General features: G+C 45.7%; 1 protein-coding gene across 5 annotated transcripts in view; it reads right to left on the bottom strand.

Annotated features, from left to right (window-relative positions):
* Positions 1-16899, bottom strand: part of FYB2 (FYN binding protein 2) — a 24196-nt gene extending 7297 nt beyond the window's left edge. Inside the window, exons 1-12 of one of the 5 annotated variants that reach the window (XR_010611376.1) lie at positions 16718-16886; positions 12078-12852; positions 11056-11250; positions 9990-10023; positions 7176-7264; positions 6423-6451; positions 5154-5185; positions 4200-4284; positions 3701-3854; positions 1915-2041; positions 1785-1828; positions 1412-1481 (exon numbers count right to left, since the gene is read on the bottom strand). Coding sequence is in view for 4 of the 5 variants with exons in the window: in XM_065673246.1 (XP_065529318.1) it covers positions 1412-1481; positions 1785-1828; positions 1915-2041; positions 3701-3854; positions 4200-4284; positions 5154-5185; positions 6423-6451; positions 7176-7264; positions 9990-10023; positions 11056-11250; positions 12078-12852; positions 16718-16726 (1643 nt within the window). In the remaining variant the exon portion in view is untranslated. Of the gene's footprint in view, positions 1-1411; positions 1482-1784; positions 1829-1914; positions 2042-3700; positions 3855-4199; positions 4285-5153; positions 5186-6422; positions 6452-7175; positions 7265-9989; positions 10024-11055; positions 11251-12077; positions 12853-16717 lie in introns of all 5 variants that reach the window. The other 4 variants (XM_065673247.1, XM_065673246.1, XM_065673248.1 and 1 more) reach the window with 4 other exon arrangements.

Here is a 16899-nt window from a genome sequence, read left to right as displayed (position 1 = left end):
TCCTCACATGGGGGACATTACCCATGGGCAAGTACTATGAAAAATATTTGATGAGTATCAGCACACCTAATCTTGCATGTGGGATCAACAGTAAGATTACAGAAAGACTGGTTTGGGGATTGAGACATTGACCTCTGAACCCGGCGAATTTGGTCCCAACCCTAGCTTTGTCATGAAATTCTCTTGCAAACTCAGCAAGATGTACTGCTCCACTCTGAATTAGCAATGGAGTTTAATTTCTGCTACTGTTCAGCACCCATGTGCATAAAGGTGTAAAAGAGGTGTGGGTATGCTTCCCGATAGGTGGAAGATATACATGGCTGGTTTGGGAGCCAGATGTGGACACCAGCACACTACTTACTCCCTCCAGAGAAGCTCAGGCATCTCCAACACACAAAGCCATGGACAACTTATAGAGAAATTACACTTTGGCTTTTAATAACTGCCCAGTCACCTCCAGGGGTTTAGGTTTCTCAACCCTTTTTCCCCTCTCTGACACACACAGGCTCTGCATCCACACAGAAATTAGACTTGAATCCAGATGCAAGCCAGTACGAACCTCACATCCGTTAAGGGAAAAGCAGATGTACAGCAACACCTTATTATTCCTCCCACACCGCTCCTCAGAAGAGAGCCACCAGCTGCATTCGAAGCAATTGCGCGCGGCATCCCCAGCCCATATGCTGCTCCCAAAGGCAGTCTCTATTTCTTACAAAGGGATGCAGGAAATCTTTTACTGCAGGAGGGTAAGGAACCACACAAAGCTAATAAGTAAAAAAACAATGAACTTCACATTTCACCTCTTAATCCATTTGGGAAGCTCAGGCAACCTATAAATCTGAGGCTGCAAACCTCATTGCTTTTATAACACACCCTGTGGAAGCAAATACCCTGAGAAGCTGACTAAGAAAGAGCAGGTTGCAAGTTAGTTACAGCATGTCAGCCTGGGTTCCTTTCAGCTTTCCAACCTTCACTGAACTGAAATATGAGCATTTTGTCCCTTTTTACGGGGACAATGTCCCTATTTGTCCCTTGACACACAAAAAAGATGCCCTTTCTTGGCTACAGCTGAGCAAACCTTTTGATCAAGAGACAGCTAGCAATACTGTCCTGTGCGTTTTATGCAAGGAGAGTTCTGTAATGGAAGTACTTCCAGTGGATGGGGAGTGCTACAAGTTCTAAGAAAAAGGCCTCACTGCTTAGGGATTTCGTTCTGGTAACTATTTTTCACTCCCTATAAGTGTCAGCCAAAGGGGAAAGAGGGAGGAATAGGAAGAAGAAACCCACTCATACAACAGCTCTTCTGCAGTTGCATTAGGGAAAAAAAAGGGCTTCCAGCCAGTACCTGGCATGTGAGATCAAGGAAGCATGGTCAGTATTTCAAAACACAGACTAAGAAATTGCAACTTACTCCACTTTTGCTGGATTATCACTCCCAATCTCAACATCTTCATATGTTTCTTCATAGCTGTTTCCTGAAACTTAAAACCAAGGCATGCCATTATCAGAAACCATGTTCAGCAGTGATGAGGTGAGGCTCACTGGACAAATTGCACCCGGGCTGTAATATTTTACTCTTACAGATGCTTCAAGGTTGCTCAAATTAATTCGATGCAAGACACGTGTATTGCTCCCCACTGGTTTTAATGGGAATTTAGAGCAACCAGGCAAAAAAGAGACACTGCAGATGTTGAAAGTTAAATGAAACTATCCACATCATCTCCCAGGGACCAGCCCAAATTAAAAGCAGCTCCTGTTTGAGCTTCACCATGTGCTGCACTTACCGCTGGCTGAAGTGAATGGACATGAGGCATCCGACCCATGGCTGCTAGAAGACAGAAATATCACATAGGGATTTGCTACAGCATAGCTTTTAAAAGCTATCTATTGCAAAGAGCCCAAGTCCATACTCACAGTCTATCTTGCATTTCTTCAACATCATCATATATATCCTCTGGTGCCTGCAGAGACTGCCAAGTGTTTTGGTCCAGTGCTGTTCTTTCTATCCCTGGCTCTGGAGCACCAACATACACGTAACGCACTGGAAACGAGAAAGGAGCTTTGCTTTAGATGCTTTTCTGAGGAACTTGTCACAGGGCAAGGACAGCTGTTGAGGGTAACAGTTGATATCACAAGAAATAAGAGTCCAGGAAAGACTCTGCTCTGAGCCACCTTGAGACGGAAAAGTGAAGAATTTTGAAAGATTTGAAGTTTTAAAGTATTTAAACTATTTTAAAGTTCTAAAATAACAAAAATTAAAATGCCCATCAATATTCTCAGTTGTGGCAGCTCTGACTCGAGTCCTCCTCACCAGAAGACATTCCAAGAGACTGTTCAGAGAAGTGCTTGAAAGGAGGGCTTAGCATGGTTGGTGGAGATGCTAACATCCAAATAACAGGCTGCTGCATTGGGAATACACCCTTAAAGCAATCTCTCGGAAAGGAGACAAGGAGGGAGAGTCTCCCAGAGATGTATTTCACCAAGAGCTGCAAGCAAGCATGAGAGTTGCACCTCATGAGCTTAGAAAAAAGATTATTACAAGAGGACTTTGTTAAATGGAAATATTAAATCCTTAAAACTGATTTGAGGGAGTTGAATGCACATGTAATACAGAAATACAGCCACACAAATAGAAGCAAACAGCGTTTGTAATGCACATGGGTGTATGCAGTAGGTCTCACCAGAAACACGCACCGCCACAATATGGCGGAGTTAACGACCAAAGTTTCTGCAGAGCATTCAAACCCTATGAAGAGGAAAAGGATGGGGTGGGGAACCAAACAATTCCCTAATGAAGCAATGGCAGGAGGCTCAGCACGAGTCCTTCTAAAGCAAATTCCCAACAGAAATTGCCTCCAGCTGTTCAAAAGTCAAGCAGATTTCATACAAAACCAGACACCAACCATAACAGAAAACTGCTATGAAGTGGATTTAAAATAATAATAACAGTAATAATAAAACAGCACCTGAGGACCACACCACCACCAACAGCCACAGTCAATTTACATGTTCTCCTTCATACTCCTGGTCTGTCCACAGAGCCCAATAGAGCTCCTTTTCCCTCTTTCATCTTTGAAATGCTGCCATACCATACTAATGGCTTGCGGAGCAGGAGTAAGCCCATGCACACTTAAACCTAAAGTTGCAAAATAGTATTGAGAGAGGAAACACGACTGGGTTTAATTGTGCAACTACGGTGCATATCAGCACCTCCAGGCGCTATCTTAGAGCATTGTGAAAGAAGGAGCCCAAAGAAAAGGCTCACAGGAACTACTAAGAAGATGGAGCAAGGAGCCATCATCCATCTTCATAAGGGACAGGGCGAGACTTCAGGCTCTCATCCTGCTCATGTGTGTTTCTATCACAAGCCTTAGCCAAACCCTTTTCTAAGACTCAATAAATTAAGAGCCGCAGAGGAGATGGATTTCAGCTCTCTTGGATAAGGGCAATCTGCTAGAAAAACAAACACCTCCGTTTGAGTGACGCAGATGGTTAACCAACTTAGGAAGCTATTTGCAAAGCCAAAATAAATGATTCAGACCAGAATACAAATGCACATGCAACCTTTTGCCCTGGTTTACCTAAATTGGTTCAAGAGTTGCATCCAAATTTAACATTATTTCCCATATGGAAGAGACATTTGGGCAACAGATGGGACCGAGGATTGAGGAAACACTCAAGAGCGCAATGAGATACTCACAGAGCTCTGCTCTGTCTTTTGCCAGCCCCTGTGGGATAGGATGCTTTGCAGTCTGGGTACTGGTCACATCCTCCTTCACTTGCAGAGCCTTCATCCCACTTCCACCATCTTCCTTCGTTCGGTTAGTGGGAGATACATATTCATTTCCACCTGTCTGAGATCAGACATTTGGTTTGGTCAATACTGTCTTTAGAAACAGCTTTCCAGTAGAAATGAATATAACTTACATATGCATATCTGTAAGAATATAAGTTATCTTTGGACTTAAAACAGTTCCACACCCTTTTCCATCAGGAATTTCTGGTAGACACAGATGCTGTTTGGCAGCACTACCTGTCTTTTAGACAGTAGCAGTTGAGCAATGAGCAGGGAAAAGAAAAGGCAGAAAAACCCAGGTGATTAAGGACTCAAATTCCAACTGTTTTCCAAAGAAAGGGAGGATAAAAGGAGAAGAGATATCCCACAGTAATTATTACAAGTAATCTCAAGGATACAATACCTTGAAAATTTTCTTTGCTTCCTGCTCCTCTCTTTCAAAACTTGCTTTTCCCTCTTTTTCATCCTCTATTGTAGCTCTTCCAGGACTGAAAGTTTGAGAAATGAGAGATATCTCAGAACAGAGACACTTTAGTAAAGTCACAGACAAACTGATTGCTTTATGCCTGTGCTCAAATAAGCAGCTCATTTTCCCTTTGAATGAGGTAGATTACAAAAAAGACTGTCTGTACTAAAAGTAAGGACAAATCCAAGTCTAAAGGTTGCTGGTTACCTGGAGTAATAGCAGTCACTTCTGGAATAGAGACAAACTAAGATGATTGTTTTCTAATAGCAGGAATGGACAAGCTAGATCTATTTGCCAGTGGTGGTACCTGACTCATGAGCTGTGCCTCTCACCGTACTATATTGTGGCTTAGGAAAGAAGACAGAGTGACAGGCGGCAGAACTTGATAGCTTTTTTCCAGCATCGCAACCTTTCCCACTGAAGGGACCCTGTTTTATCACATGATTCTTCAATTCTCATTGAAAAAACAGCCTTCGGCCAGTGACAGTAATTATACAGTGCAAGGAGTCTGAAACGTGACATTTATAGGGTGAAATTCAGTGTAGACCTTGACTTACTACACAGCTTTGGACCTGGAACCAGGTGTCCCAGCTTGAGAGCCTCATACCTCTCCCTTCTTATACTGAAAAGAGTTTAGGTTTCAGTAGGAAAAGATAATGTATTTCCTTGTGTGCCAGAGGAGAGAGGAAAATCTCCCTTCCAGATATGATTTAGAATGAAAACAATCTTAGAAACCATGAGTGCTGACACAGAAGAGCATCATTGTCTACATTGTCCTGGTCACAAAATGTACGATATTTCTTTGTATTTACTGAGAGTTACAGTATTCTAATCCTAACCTGAGTCAGTTGTGGGTTTAGAAGAGGCTTGAGAGAAAGGAAAGGAAATTACCTGGATTTGGCAAAGAGAAAAGCCTTCTGTTTCTGGAATAAAGAAGAGGAAAGCCTTCAGTCACTGTGCTTTTCTTAACAGTCAAGCTTTTATACAAGGCTTCAGCTGTCATCTAGTATTTAAAGAAATATTTCTTTAGAAAGCCCAGAAGCATTTTACGTTTGGAATAGTCATCAAACAAGGATATTTCCTCTACTTTGCAGGACAGGAGATACACATATTGACAAGCTATATAGGGATAATGTAACAGTGCAAGTTACTGGTCAGAATGAAAGCAATTACAGGCTGGAGACCTTACAGAAGAGGAGGATTTTTCATTAATTAAAGATTTTCCAACCTACCATAAAATAAGACTAGAGCCAAGCCAGAGAACCTCTCTGCAAGTCACGCACAGATAAGTGTATTTGGAAACCTGTGCTATTTCCTGGGCAATGATTGCTTTGCAAGTCAGGGCTTGAAAGTGGAATTTGATGTTTCCCAAAGTGTAGTTTCCCCTCTTACCAGAGCCAGAACTGATACCCAATATATGATCATCTCCTGACATGAGGTGACCCGTTCTCTTAACCCAGCTACTCACTGTGAGCTCAGCCATGCAGCCAAGCAGGTCTTCTCTAGGACAACAACTTTAGCAATTCCTGCCCGTGCAATGCACTATCCTGGCTTCATGGCAGGATATCTGCACTGCCATGGTGAACAGCCACCCCTTTCGCAGCCAGGGTAAGATGAAAAGAGTCAAGTTGTAGTTTGCAGCAGAGATATCCCTGAAACAGGGGATGGAAATCTGAACAGTCGTGCCCACAACAGTTGCCCTCACTTCTGAGCCAAAACGTGGAGCGTGCTGCCATGACAAGGAACCTGGCACAGTTTTGCTTTTATGCCTTCATAGAGGGTTTACCAGGACCAGCTCATCTTTGGCAGGAACCTTCAGAACAATTCAGTGGGTTTTCCCTCCAGGAATTCATGATCTTGATATCAGTGCTTGACACTTACTTGGTCTACCACCAATGTCCAGATGGTGTTATCGCCTCCTTATAACAGAAGTCAAGGGAACTTACTCTCTCCCCTAGCATGTTTGGAAACCTCATTAGTCTTCGTGTCCCCTCTGCAGCTTCTTATTTATTTTATGAGAGTCTTCACAGACAACACACACAAAGAAATACTCAGCAGGTAATAAATGCCGATATTTAAAGTTTTTAAGACAGGAAAGCATGGTGTGCATGGCACTGTCAAGACTGAAAGATCAAAACTGGCTGTGATGAGAATTCTTACCTTGTGTTCTTGAGGTTCTGCCTTAGGTACTAGAAAAGAAATTTGTGAATGTGTATTACTTTTTAGACCATGTAAAAGTCACCACACTTTCAGTTGCAAAACCCAACTTCAGCTTTCAGGCACACGTTCACTGTGGCATATTCACCATGTCCTACAGGCCAGCATCCCTCAATGTGCTGTTTAGCACTGGCTTACATTCAGAGGACTGTAGCACTGAGCTTGACTTCCCACAGGTTTCATAGTCCTAGGGGCAAACCCAAGAAGGATGTCGCAAGTAGCCCCAAGGAAGTTGCTTGGCTCCTGATCCCGTGGGAGAGAAAAGCAATGCACATGGCAGAAACAAACCTCCCCCAAAAGAGGCAACTTTGAAAAAGGTAAAAGTAGAGCAGTGGCAACTCTGATTGATAAAGCAAATGATACTGGGAAGAAGTACTGCTCTGTCTCTGTACCCATTCCCAAGAAGATGCTGAGGTTTGCCTCACTGTCTTCTTTTATTTCTCTTCTACATCAGTAGCATCTCCTGACTTTTCCCCACTGCAGCTTTCCTGCAGCATTTCACCACCAAAAAGCTAACGTGTGTGCCCCAATACCCTCACACATCGCCAGTGCACAGAGAGACTGTACAGACAGTCATATTTGGTCACCTGGACCAGTGTGCATCTGCTTTTCTCAACTGTATTATCTCCTTTTTCAAAGGCTCTGTCCCAGATAGCACATAATTCACCTAGGACTGAATCATGCTTTGCAAAGTACCTTCAATGACACACAAGGTTGTGGTGTCCCCAGACTGATTCAGGTACATTGGCGCTTCTTCATAGTTCTGCTGCTCTTCAAGTTGAGCACTGAGAAGATGAAAGAAAAGAGAAAAGAGACTTTTTTTTTTTTTCTGACCCTTTTAGAAGTCTGGGGGAAAAAAATCATCTTAACAACAAGGAATTCAAGTGTTTTGATACTGAGCCTACAAGAAAGCAAAGTGAAATCAGGAATTCCTCGGAGGAAGACCTGTGCCAGACACAGGGCTCAGCTGAGCCTCTCGCTGACTCCATGCTCCCACTGCTTTTCCTTTGGGAGGATAGGTTGTGCTTACAGGGCTCAAAGCACATCAGGGCACTTCATACTGGGATTATGGCCTTCTGCCTACAGCAATCCCTCAAAAGTAGAAACAGAACAATAAAAATCCAAGGAAATCAAAGTGTAGCATTTTTCAAGCCTACTACAGCTACTTTAAAACTAAAAGCAACCCAGTTACACTGTTTGGCATGCTATTTCTCAATTAAGGAAACAGGAAGGGGAAAGCAGAGATATCAGAGGGTAGGTTTAAATATCCTGCTCCTGAGTTTATCAAGCCACAAGCTCCATGCTGACACGGCAAGTGGGATATACCAGCTGCATCTCAGCCCCGGCACCACAAAGCCTCAAGTATTGGACTTCCCAACCCAGTCTCCACCTCCTCATTCTCCTTTTTCCTTTCTTTCTCTGGAAATTTGAATTAGCATCATTTGGGAATAGGTGCTGGGAGAAACCCAAGCCTTCCCACATTACCCAGGCAAATCCCAGAGGCTTCTTCCCCTGTGCCCTCTGCAGCAGAGGTTTAGGCACCTCAGGAGCGTACTAAGAGGTGGCAAATGCACACAATGCAGCTTGTAACACATGCAGAGGACAGGGTAGGGTGGTGAAAGAGTACCAGGAAAAGCTATAGTGAGAACTTCCATCTTTTAACAGTAAGTCTATTATAAACCTCAGGGAGGGTTCGGTTTTCCTTGAATCACCCTAAACTATCACAATTCACCTTCAGCAGAGTAAGAACTAATTAGTTGTTTCCAAACAGAACAAGAGGAACAAGAAACTCAAAGTGCATGCTAAAGTAAAGCAATCAGAATAAGAAATGGCACCTGAAGTCAATCAGAAGCTTGTGCTAATACCAAAGGCTGCCCTAGCCCCTGCTCTAAGCCCGCCAGTGCTGGGGGCAGTGCCTCCAGCTCCAGTGTCCACAGCATGTTCTGGACATGTCTCCCACTGAAGGGGACACACATATACATACAGGTATTTTGTCCCCGATACCATCACTTGAGGAAATGGAGACCAGGAAAAACCCTGACCTTTCACTTCCCCAGCCCAACCCCTGGATAAAATAGCATCATCGGAGTTTGGCTGGACACCAGACAGCCCTTTACAAGCATCACAGTGCTACACCAGACCTGAAATACAACTGGGTTCATGGATCCTTGACTAGCATCAGTGAAAGCAGAGTGTTTATCCCCAAACAAGGAATCAGAGCTCCAGATTGGTTGACCCAAGCAACTGTGTCAGGGGCTCTAAGAGACCAGACTTTATTACAGGTGAGTCTTAGAGGAGGGGAATTTCTGCCTTTCCAACCCCATGATTTTGCTTTTATGCTGGAATTCATTTAACTCATTTCCCCAGTTATCACATGATTAATATTTAACAAGTGACCTATTGTCAAGACCGTATCAGAAATACTAGTGTAAGACAGCTAATCTTGCTGCAATCTATTGCTAAGACAGCTTCCTTGTGGTGCATGACAGCTTTGGAGCTGGTTATTTTTCGACCACTTTTCTTCTGACAAGCACAGGTTAAAAGTTAAACGAAACACCAGCCGACACTGGCAGGAACACCTCGTGATGTGAAAAGCACAACTTGCTATGTCAATAGCTGCAAGAGTTCATTGTTTGGGAACAGAAAGTATTTTAAGCATTCGGCTCTTTTTGCCTTGGATAAGCCATTCTGTTTCCCTTTTTTTCACAGCTGTATATTCATGCAGATAAGACAAAACACATATATGACTATTTTCCGACACTTCAGCTGTTCTTGTGGCAAAGAACCAGCACCACTAACAACCACTCATGACAACTCAGAGAAAAATCCCCTTGTATACAAAAGCAATCGCGTCTGTAAGGTTTTGAGCCATTTTGGACACTTATGGTATCAGGAGCTGCACCGGTCAGCTCATGACCTCTGTTGACTTTGGACCACCACTCACTAAAAACCTCATTTCAGCATCTGGAGACAGATGAAGCCCTGGGGATGGGGAGGGAGGGCAAAGGCTCCCGTACCCTGGTGTGCTGGCTGCACAAACATAGAATCACAGAATAGTTAGAGTTGGAAAGGACCTTAAGGTATCTATGCAGGAGGGCAAGCTCTTCTGCTGCTGGCAACAACAAACCCCTAACACCAGCTGGTTACTCTGGGGCTTTGTTTCACAACAGTTCTCAAAAGCATCTCTTTTCTAAAAACACCACTTGAGTACATGGAAAACAGGAAGCAAAAAACACGGGTGCTGCGTGATCTTTGCAAGCCAAAGCACTGGCAATGTTTTCCCTCTGGCCAGCTGAACCAGACCTAATGGCACACAGGTAGGATTCTCCACACTGCTCAAAGAGCCCAGAGGAGAAAATAGGGATGAAGCTTTAGGAGAAAGCCATCCCAGCAAGTCACTGCCTTTGGGAGTGGGACGTTCCCTCCAGACTATACAGGGAACATTCAGCATCATGGGATGGAGATGCCTTCATCACTTATGAGCCACATGTTGCCTTACTGCGCACTCACCTTTCAGGGATCAAGTAATCCTCTTCATCAGCAGCTGCACACAAACACACAGAGGATTAGTATTTGAAGGCAAGACCACTCTCTGCACACAAAGAAAGGTGTGAAATAAGACTGCCAGCAGAAACTGGGGATGTGGCTATGTTAATACAATATTATTTCATGTTTCCAGGCAACAATCTCAGGTTTTCTAGAGATCTATAATTGAGCAATATTGAGAGGGCATGGAGATGATAACATCTAAATGTAAATAGTTCCTTCCACCAAATTAATATGTTTAGAAGCATTAGTATAGTTAGAAGCAATGAGGTTAGAAAAGAGCTTCAGCGAAAACCTCTCTTTTCCTCTTATTCTTATCAAGGCTAGGGCAGAACAATAAACACTGGCACAGTAAAGCCAAAGAGAGTTTAGCAGAGCCCCTCTTAGAAAAGCGACTCCCTTTGAATTAACAAAAAGTTGTGCCTAAAGATCTGGCTATAATTAAGTCTGTATCTATAAAGAAACACCATTTAGCTCCTTAATAAGTGGTCCAGAATATTCTATTATGCAACATCAATAGGGTTTTATTATGGGAAACTGAACTTTTGCAATTCTTGATGTTGGAACATTTAACAACATTGCGCTCTGTTGTATTTAAAACAGAAGGGGGGATTAGCAGACCAGTTTCTACCGATTTTATTGTGCCTTCCCACAGTTGTGTGCTTCAGAGTCAAGGCATTTCCCATTGAAGAGGGGTGATAAAGATCAGCTTGCCTCAGAGGCAGCTGCTGCTGCTTTACAGCCAGCTGTAAACCACTCACAACACGCTGCAGTTGGGAGGAAGGCTGGTTTCTGCACGGGGGATAACGGCCAGCCTGGAAAACCAGATCCCTTTTCCAGATTAAGAGCAAAAATCAGTCTCACTGAAACTGCCGAGCACTTCTTAATGTTCGAGAAAGACGTTAGAAACAAGTAACAACATCTTATTTCCGGGCACTTGGAATCGTGGCTTTATGGATGTCAATAAACTGCAGATTATTATTCATTTTGTACAGAACAGGTCTGGGGAGAAAGACTAGAAATCTCTTACTTGTTTCATTTCCTCTGTGGGCCAAAGGCCCGGCGCTTCGGAAAGCACTGAGGTCAAACTCTGGGGGTCTTGCAGGCTTCCCAGGGGCAGGACCAAGGGATTCAGCTGAAGGGAGAGGTTTAATTCTTGGCCACTCGCTCCCAGGGCTGTGAGACCGTTTTCCTGCTCTGGGCTGGCAGAACTGGGGCTTGGATTCTGCTCCAGAGAAGCACAAGGACAGGCAGCAATTAGCCCTCATTCAAGCAAAAATCCATGCAGGAACATTAGTTATTATACAGACATTTCTAACCAGCTCTATTTCCTCCCAGTTTTGGTGTCCCCATCACACAGCAAGGCTCCTACCATGTTACCAGAATGGAAAAGTAAATGGCAATGTCCATTTTTACAGTTAACCATAATGGGGCCTCAGCTCTCGACAGCTCCCTTCCTCTGGATTATGAAATACTCGCCTCATTTTCTGTACCGATAACAGTTTAATCTGCCAGGATTTAGTGGCATAGTTGTTTTCAATACACAGCCCAAGCGAGGTAGCTTTCCAGGGTAAACAAAGGCTTAATCTTTTCAGTGCCTCGTCACTTGGTGTGACATTAGCAAGGGGAACTTTGCGGCATTTAAGTTTCCTAGCACCCGTTTCTGTATGAAATATCGCAAGGAGAATATGCCCTCCGAGCTCAAATATGACCTTTTGCAAAGCTGGGAGGGTTGCAGAGGGGGGAGTTCAGGTTTAAGCCATTTTAATTCAAACTGAAGCGTCTTTGCAGAAAAGCCAAGCCTTTATATGTCTGTGTGCAAACCGAATAGCAGGGTGCAGCCACATTTACCTTGTAATTGTGAAAGGCCAAAGCAGACCAAAACTGAAGGTACTCCCCTGTCCTCCCTCTTCATCCTACTCTCAAAATGTGGACGATTTCTTTAACTATATATCATAGAAGCATAGAATGGTTTGGGTTGGAAAGGACCTTAAAGGTCATATAGTTTCAAACCCCTGCCATGGGCAGGGACACGAGTATAGCTTACTATACCTTTCTGACGCTGAGGCTGCTCTCCTGATGCACGATAACCCTGCTGGCAGAATGCAGTTGCCACTGCAGTCTCAGCATCTGCTTCATCAGAAGTCCTGTGTCTCCCGGGAGCCTGGGGAAGAGCCTGCCCACTGCTGAGCAGAGCATCCTTCTTCTTCTGGGCCAGCAAGTCCAGCACCGGCTTGCTTCCAGAAGGTCTTATCCTACTACTGCTTGCCTCAGCAGGAGCATGTGTTGCCCGCTGCTCAAGGTGAGGGTGCACATACAAGTTTGATGCCCGTTGGGTTGGGAGCATTGCATTAGCTTTCTCACTGTGGGATAAGGTGTTTTCCCAAATCCGTAGGGCATGGTGGAAAGAGTTTGGGAACGAAGGGCTCTCTGGAGCTGTTTCGGCTGATCCTTGCTGGTCAGTGCAACAGGAAGGCAGATGCTTCCCTGGACCACTCTTGGGAGAACTCAGCCCTTTCTCTGAGATGTTGCCTTTATGCTCTTCATTGTGCCCTGCTGGCTTCATGTAACCCAGCTTGGCTCGAGGCCATACCAAGGGGTTGCTTTGGGTGAGTGCAGAGGGTAGGGAGGCATCTTCATTCTTAGGGTTTAGTATTACCTCTTTCCTCTTACTCCGGGGAAGAGGGCTGGGCACAGCGTTCCCTGCAGAGCCTGGCTTGGGTGCAGCCTCTGGGGGAGGCTTCTTGCGTGGCTGCACCGGCTTGTTGGTCACATTGGAGTCGTTCTGAAATTTTGCTCGGAGGGCTCTGAAATCACTCACACCTTCCTGGGTGGGGGGAGAGAGGAGAGCACAAAACATCTGCTTTTGGATGTGCAACAAGCAATTTATGTGGTCATGATTGGAGCATTGTGTGCAGTTCTGGTGTCCTCAACATAAAAAGGACATGGAACTGTTGGAACAAGTCCAGAGGAGGCCACGAGGATGATCAGGGGACTGGAGCACCTCCCGTATGAAGACAGGCTGAGGAAGTTGGGGCTGTTCAGCCTGGAGAAGAGAAGGCTGCGTGGAGACCTCAGAGCAGCCTTCCAGTACCTGAAGGGGGCCTATAGGGATGCTGGGGAGGGACTCTTCGTCAGGGACTGTAGTGACAGGACAAGGGGTAACGGGTTAAAACTTAAACAGGGGAAGTTTAGATTGGATATAAGGAGGAAATTCTTTCCTGTTAGGGTGGTGAGGCACTGGAATGGGTTGCCCAGGGAGGTTGTGAATGCTCCATCCCTGGCAGTGTTCAAGGCCAGGTTGGACAGAGCCTTGGGTGGCATGATTTAGAGTGAGGTGTCCCTACCCATGGCAGGGGGGGATTGGGACTGGATGATGTTAAGGTCCTTCCCAACCCCAACTATTCTATGATTCTATGATCATTTCAGAGGGAAAGAGGTCATGGACTCCACCCTGGTCACCAAGGATGTGCCAAGCATATAGTGAAAATCTAAAAGCAGGAGAGGAGAATTATCTCATTCAAAGGATGCTCCAAACACTCCCAAATCACTTCCATAAAGGGAACAGAGCTGAGACAGGAGGAAACACAGGAGCAGAGCATGGAAACACAACCAAGCAGAGCCAATGGGACAAGGTGGAGACGGTTTCTGCCCCCCAGCATCACCCAGTGTTGGAGAATCTCTCTCCGGAGGACTTGGCAAAATGAACGTTAGGGCTTCCTGGCAGAGGCTCTGTGCTACCACTTACACACCTGCTGGGTAGGAAAGCTGCGCTTTATTTCCAGTACACAAGCACCAGCCAGGGGAGAGGCTGGTGGAGATCCCCAGTCCATCCCCTGCTTCCCTTAGAAAGCTCCACCATAGGAAAAGAAGCACCAAACATCCTCCTTGGCAGGTTCTAAATGATCCCTGGGGCAGAATCTTCCTCCGCTGTGCTAGTTTAGCTCAGGTCCCTAGAACTCTTTGGATGCTTCTCCTCTTGCTGTTATTCCCTCTCACTCCCAGGAAGCAAAGGGCATACAATCCAAACATGCCACACAGAAGGACAGCAAGAGCATCTCTCAGTTCAGGTGATGAATACTCAATACAGCCTGAGATACTCAATTCCTCTCTAACACAGTTGCCAGACCCCATAAGATTTTGAACAAAGAGAGCTAATAGGTGACAGCACAGTTTAAAAGGGCACTTAACATCTTGTTTCAGGCCTTTGTCCCCAGGTATCTCCCTGTCCCATGCTGGAGAAAGGGGACCACAGTGTTTGCCTGCAATATCGTGGCTTCAATTCAGCCCTGGCCTGAACTAGGGAGAAAATATGAAGAGAAATTTATGAGCTACTTAAGTCCTTGAACTGCTCTATAACATTTTATATGCCGTGATTACATTAGGTGCACTACTCTGGCAGCTTAGTTCAGCGCAGAGAACTGTAAGGCTTCACGAGAACCTGTCTAATGAATAAATTGGAAAAAATTATCTAGGACAGAACTTCGTTATTCTGAAAAAAGCCCCAGCCTTAAGTGTTAAGGCAGAGCAGATGAATAGCGCACTGAGGGTTTATTGCATTTAATTGCACGATTTATTAAACACTGACAATTTCTCTTGAATAACCCCTTTCACTGACTTTATTACTTTCACAGGGTAGTGCATGATGTAAAGAACCAACCCTTGGGGGAGAGGGTTGAATTGCTCCAATTATATTTCATAGCAGTGGTCAGCAGCGTGATGCTGGGTAAGCTGCCCAGACAGCCTAATCTAGCGGCGAGCCGGTGGGAATGGGAGTTTTCAGAAGCACACGGAGGATGAATCAGATCTGGGAGGAAAAATATAATCCCCCATGTACCCGATCCCTCCAGCAATGCCAGACAGGAAATAAAGCAGCAAGGTGCCCTAATGCAATTGCACTGAGCTTGCACACGTGCTGCAGCTACAGTTGAAGAGTTCAATGCTGTTTACCTCTCCGTAGTGATTTTCTTTACTGTAATGCATAGCTCCTCATCAGTGTCCTCAGAGAGAAGGAAAATAGACCTGCATGTCTCGCTGTGCCACAGGCGAGGTGGACACATGCAAAACAGGGGTTTCAGCCTGGCACTGCTGTGACAGAAACGGCTGCGGCAGTCGCTGGCTTGGCATTACCTTTAATTAAAGGGGGATGGATCCAAGCCTCCTGTTCTCCCCCTTCCCTCAAGTTGCTATTCCTCTTGCCTTGAAATGGCAGCTTCAAATGATTCGCCTAATTAACTGGAAGATTATCTGTGCTTAACGCACTCTCCGTGCCCTTCACTACAATATAGCTTCCCCCAGTTCGCTGCATGCTGGGGTAGTCACACTGACAGCACGCACAGACCCAGCACAGGAGGGACACGTATGGTCCCCAGCCAAGCACAATGAACTGCCTGGGAGGATGGGGTTTAATTGCACCCCACGGCCACCTCCTGCACACCCACACCCAGCCTGATGCTCTCTCCCTCTAAACAAAGCTCCTGCTACTGCTTCTGTGCACAGGGCTGAGCTTAGCGCAACCCTCTGAGGTGCAATGAGTTCTCCTGGTCTCTGCAGGGATAGTTTTCCACCAAAGCCAGGACCATTTCAAACCTCAGACTCCCCCAAAGCAACTCTTCAGCTTGACCCACACACCTTAAGCTAACGCAGGGAGATGTTCAGCCTAAACACCGTGCCAAGCAGGTTGCATGTAGATAGGACACATGTGAAGTCCAGGGAGGGTTCAGCACAGTGGGGAGACAATTAGACCAGTTGACAAGTGAGGAGAATACACTAATACATTTAAAGGACTGCCAAAAGCTCACAATGTGCATTACAGCTACATCTGGCCAAATAATTCACTGTGAATAATAACACATTTGGCAAAAGCCCATGCAAGATGAGAGAGGGAGAGAATAAAAAGGAAACAAACTTCCACTGGCCGGAAAGCTGTGAGCATTACAGAGCCAGGGGACAGCTAAACTTGCCATATTTTCTCCCTATAAATAAAATAGCTCTTCTAACATTAATATCATTCTAGGAAGCAGAATAAAGCTCATCTTAAGCCTATGATAAGGCTACCTTTTAGAAAGAGCAGCAGCTGGAGGTTTGTGCTGTTATTAAGGACTAACTAAAAGGAATTTGCATTCTCATTAGTTCTCTGCAATTGCTTTTCTACAATGAAATCAACACCGGAAGAAAAACCCAGTTCAAGACATGGCATGCAGGACAGCCAAGAGGAAGCACTGCATGTTTAATCCATTCTTTATCTTGATTTCCAAGGGAGGTCCTGTGGGTAAATGTTTAATCAGCACTGCCCACAGCAGGGAGCCTGGAGCTGGGCCCAGGACCCTGAGCACACTGACGAGAGCACAGCACAGATACCATCTTCTCATAAACCAGAGGAAAACATCAAATCCACGTCTACTTTTTGTTAAATTGAAAGGCAGAAACCGCAGTTCATCTCAGAGCAAGGGGGGGGGGGGGGGAAGAAGGCAGGCAGTGAGCCCCTGCTCTGGGGCAGGAAAGCTGCTGGTTTGTGGTCCCCATGCAGCTCAGAAGCAGCGGTGAGCGCACACACCTAAAGTCCCGGGTTAAACTGCACTTGGTGGAGAGAACAGCCCCAAGCTACAAAGCACCAGCACCCGGTCAGGGGGAGAGGATGCAGCAGCCCATTGCTGTGTGAGGGTGGAGGGCAGCGGCGCCCCTGCAGTTACCGCATCCATCCCTGCGCTGCGGGAGCCTGGCAGCCGGTATCGGTGCCCGTGTCCCGGCTCCCGTCGCCGCTCCCCGCGCCGCGTCCGTCCCCGCCGCTGCCGCTGCCGCACCGGGCGAGGCGGGGCGAGCCCCAGAACACACCTGGGCCAGGGCAGGGCCTGCCCCCGGGGCGGGGAAAGCC

Source organism: Lathamus discolor, chromosome 3, assembly GCF_037157495.1.
Source record: "Lathamus discolor isolate bLatDis1 chromosome 3, bLatDis1.hap1, whole genome shotgun sequence".
In the NCBI taxonomy this organism is placed as follows: Eukaryota; Metazoa; Chordata; class Aves; order Psittaciformes; family Psittacidae; genus Lathamus; species Lathamus discolor.
This window is presented reverse-complemented; position numbering and strand designations above follow the sequence as displayed.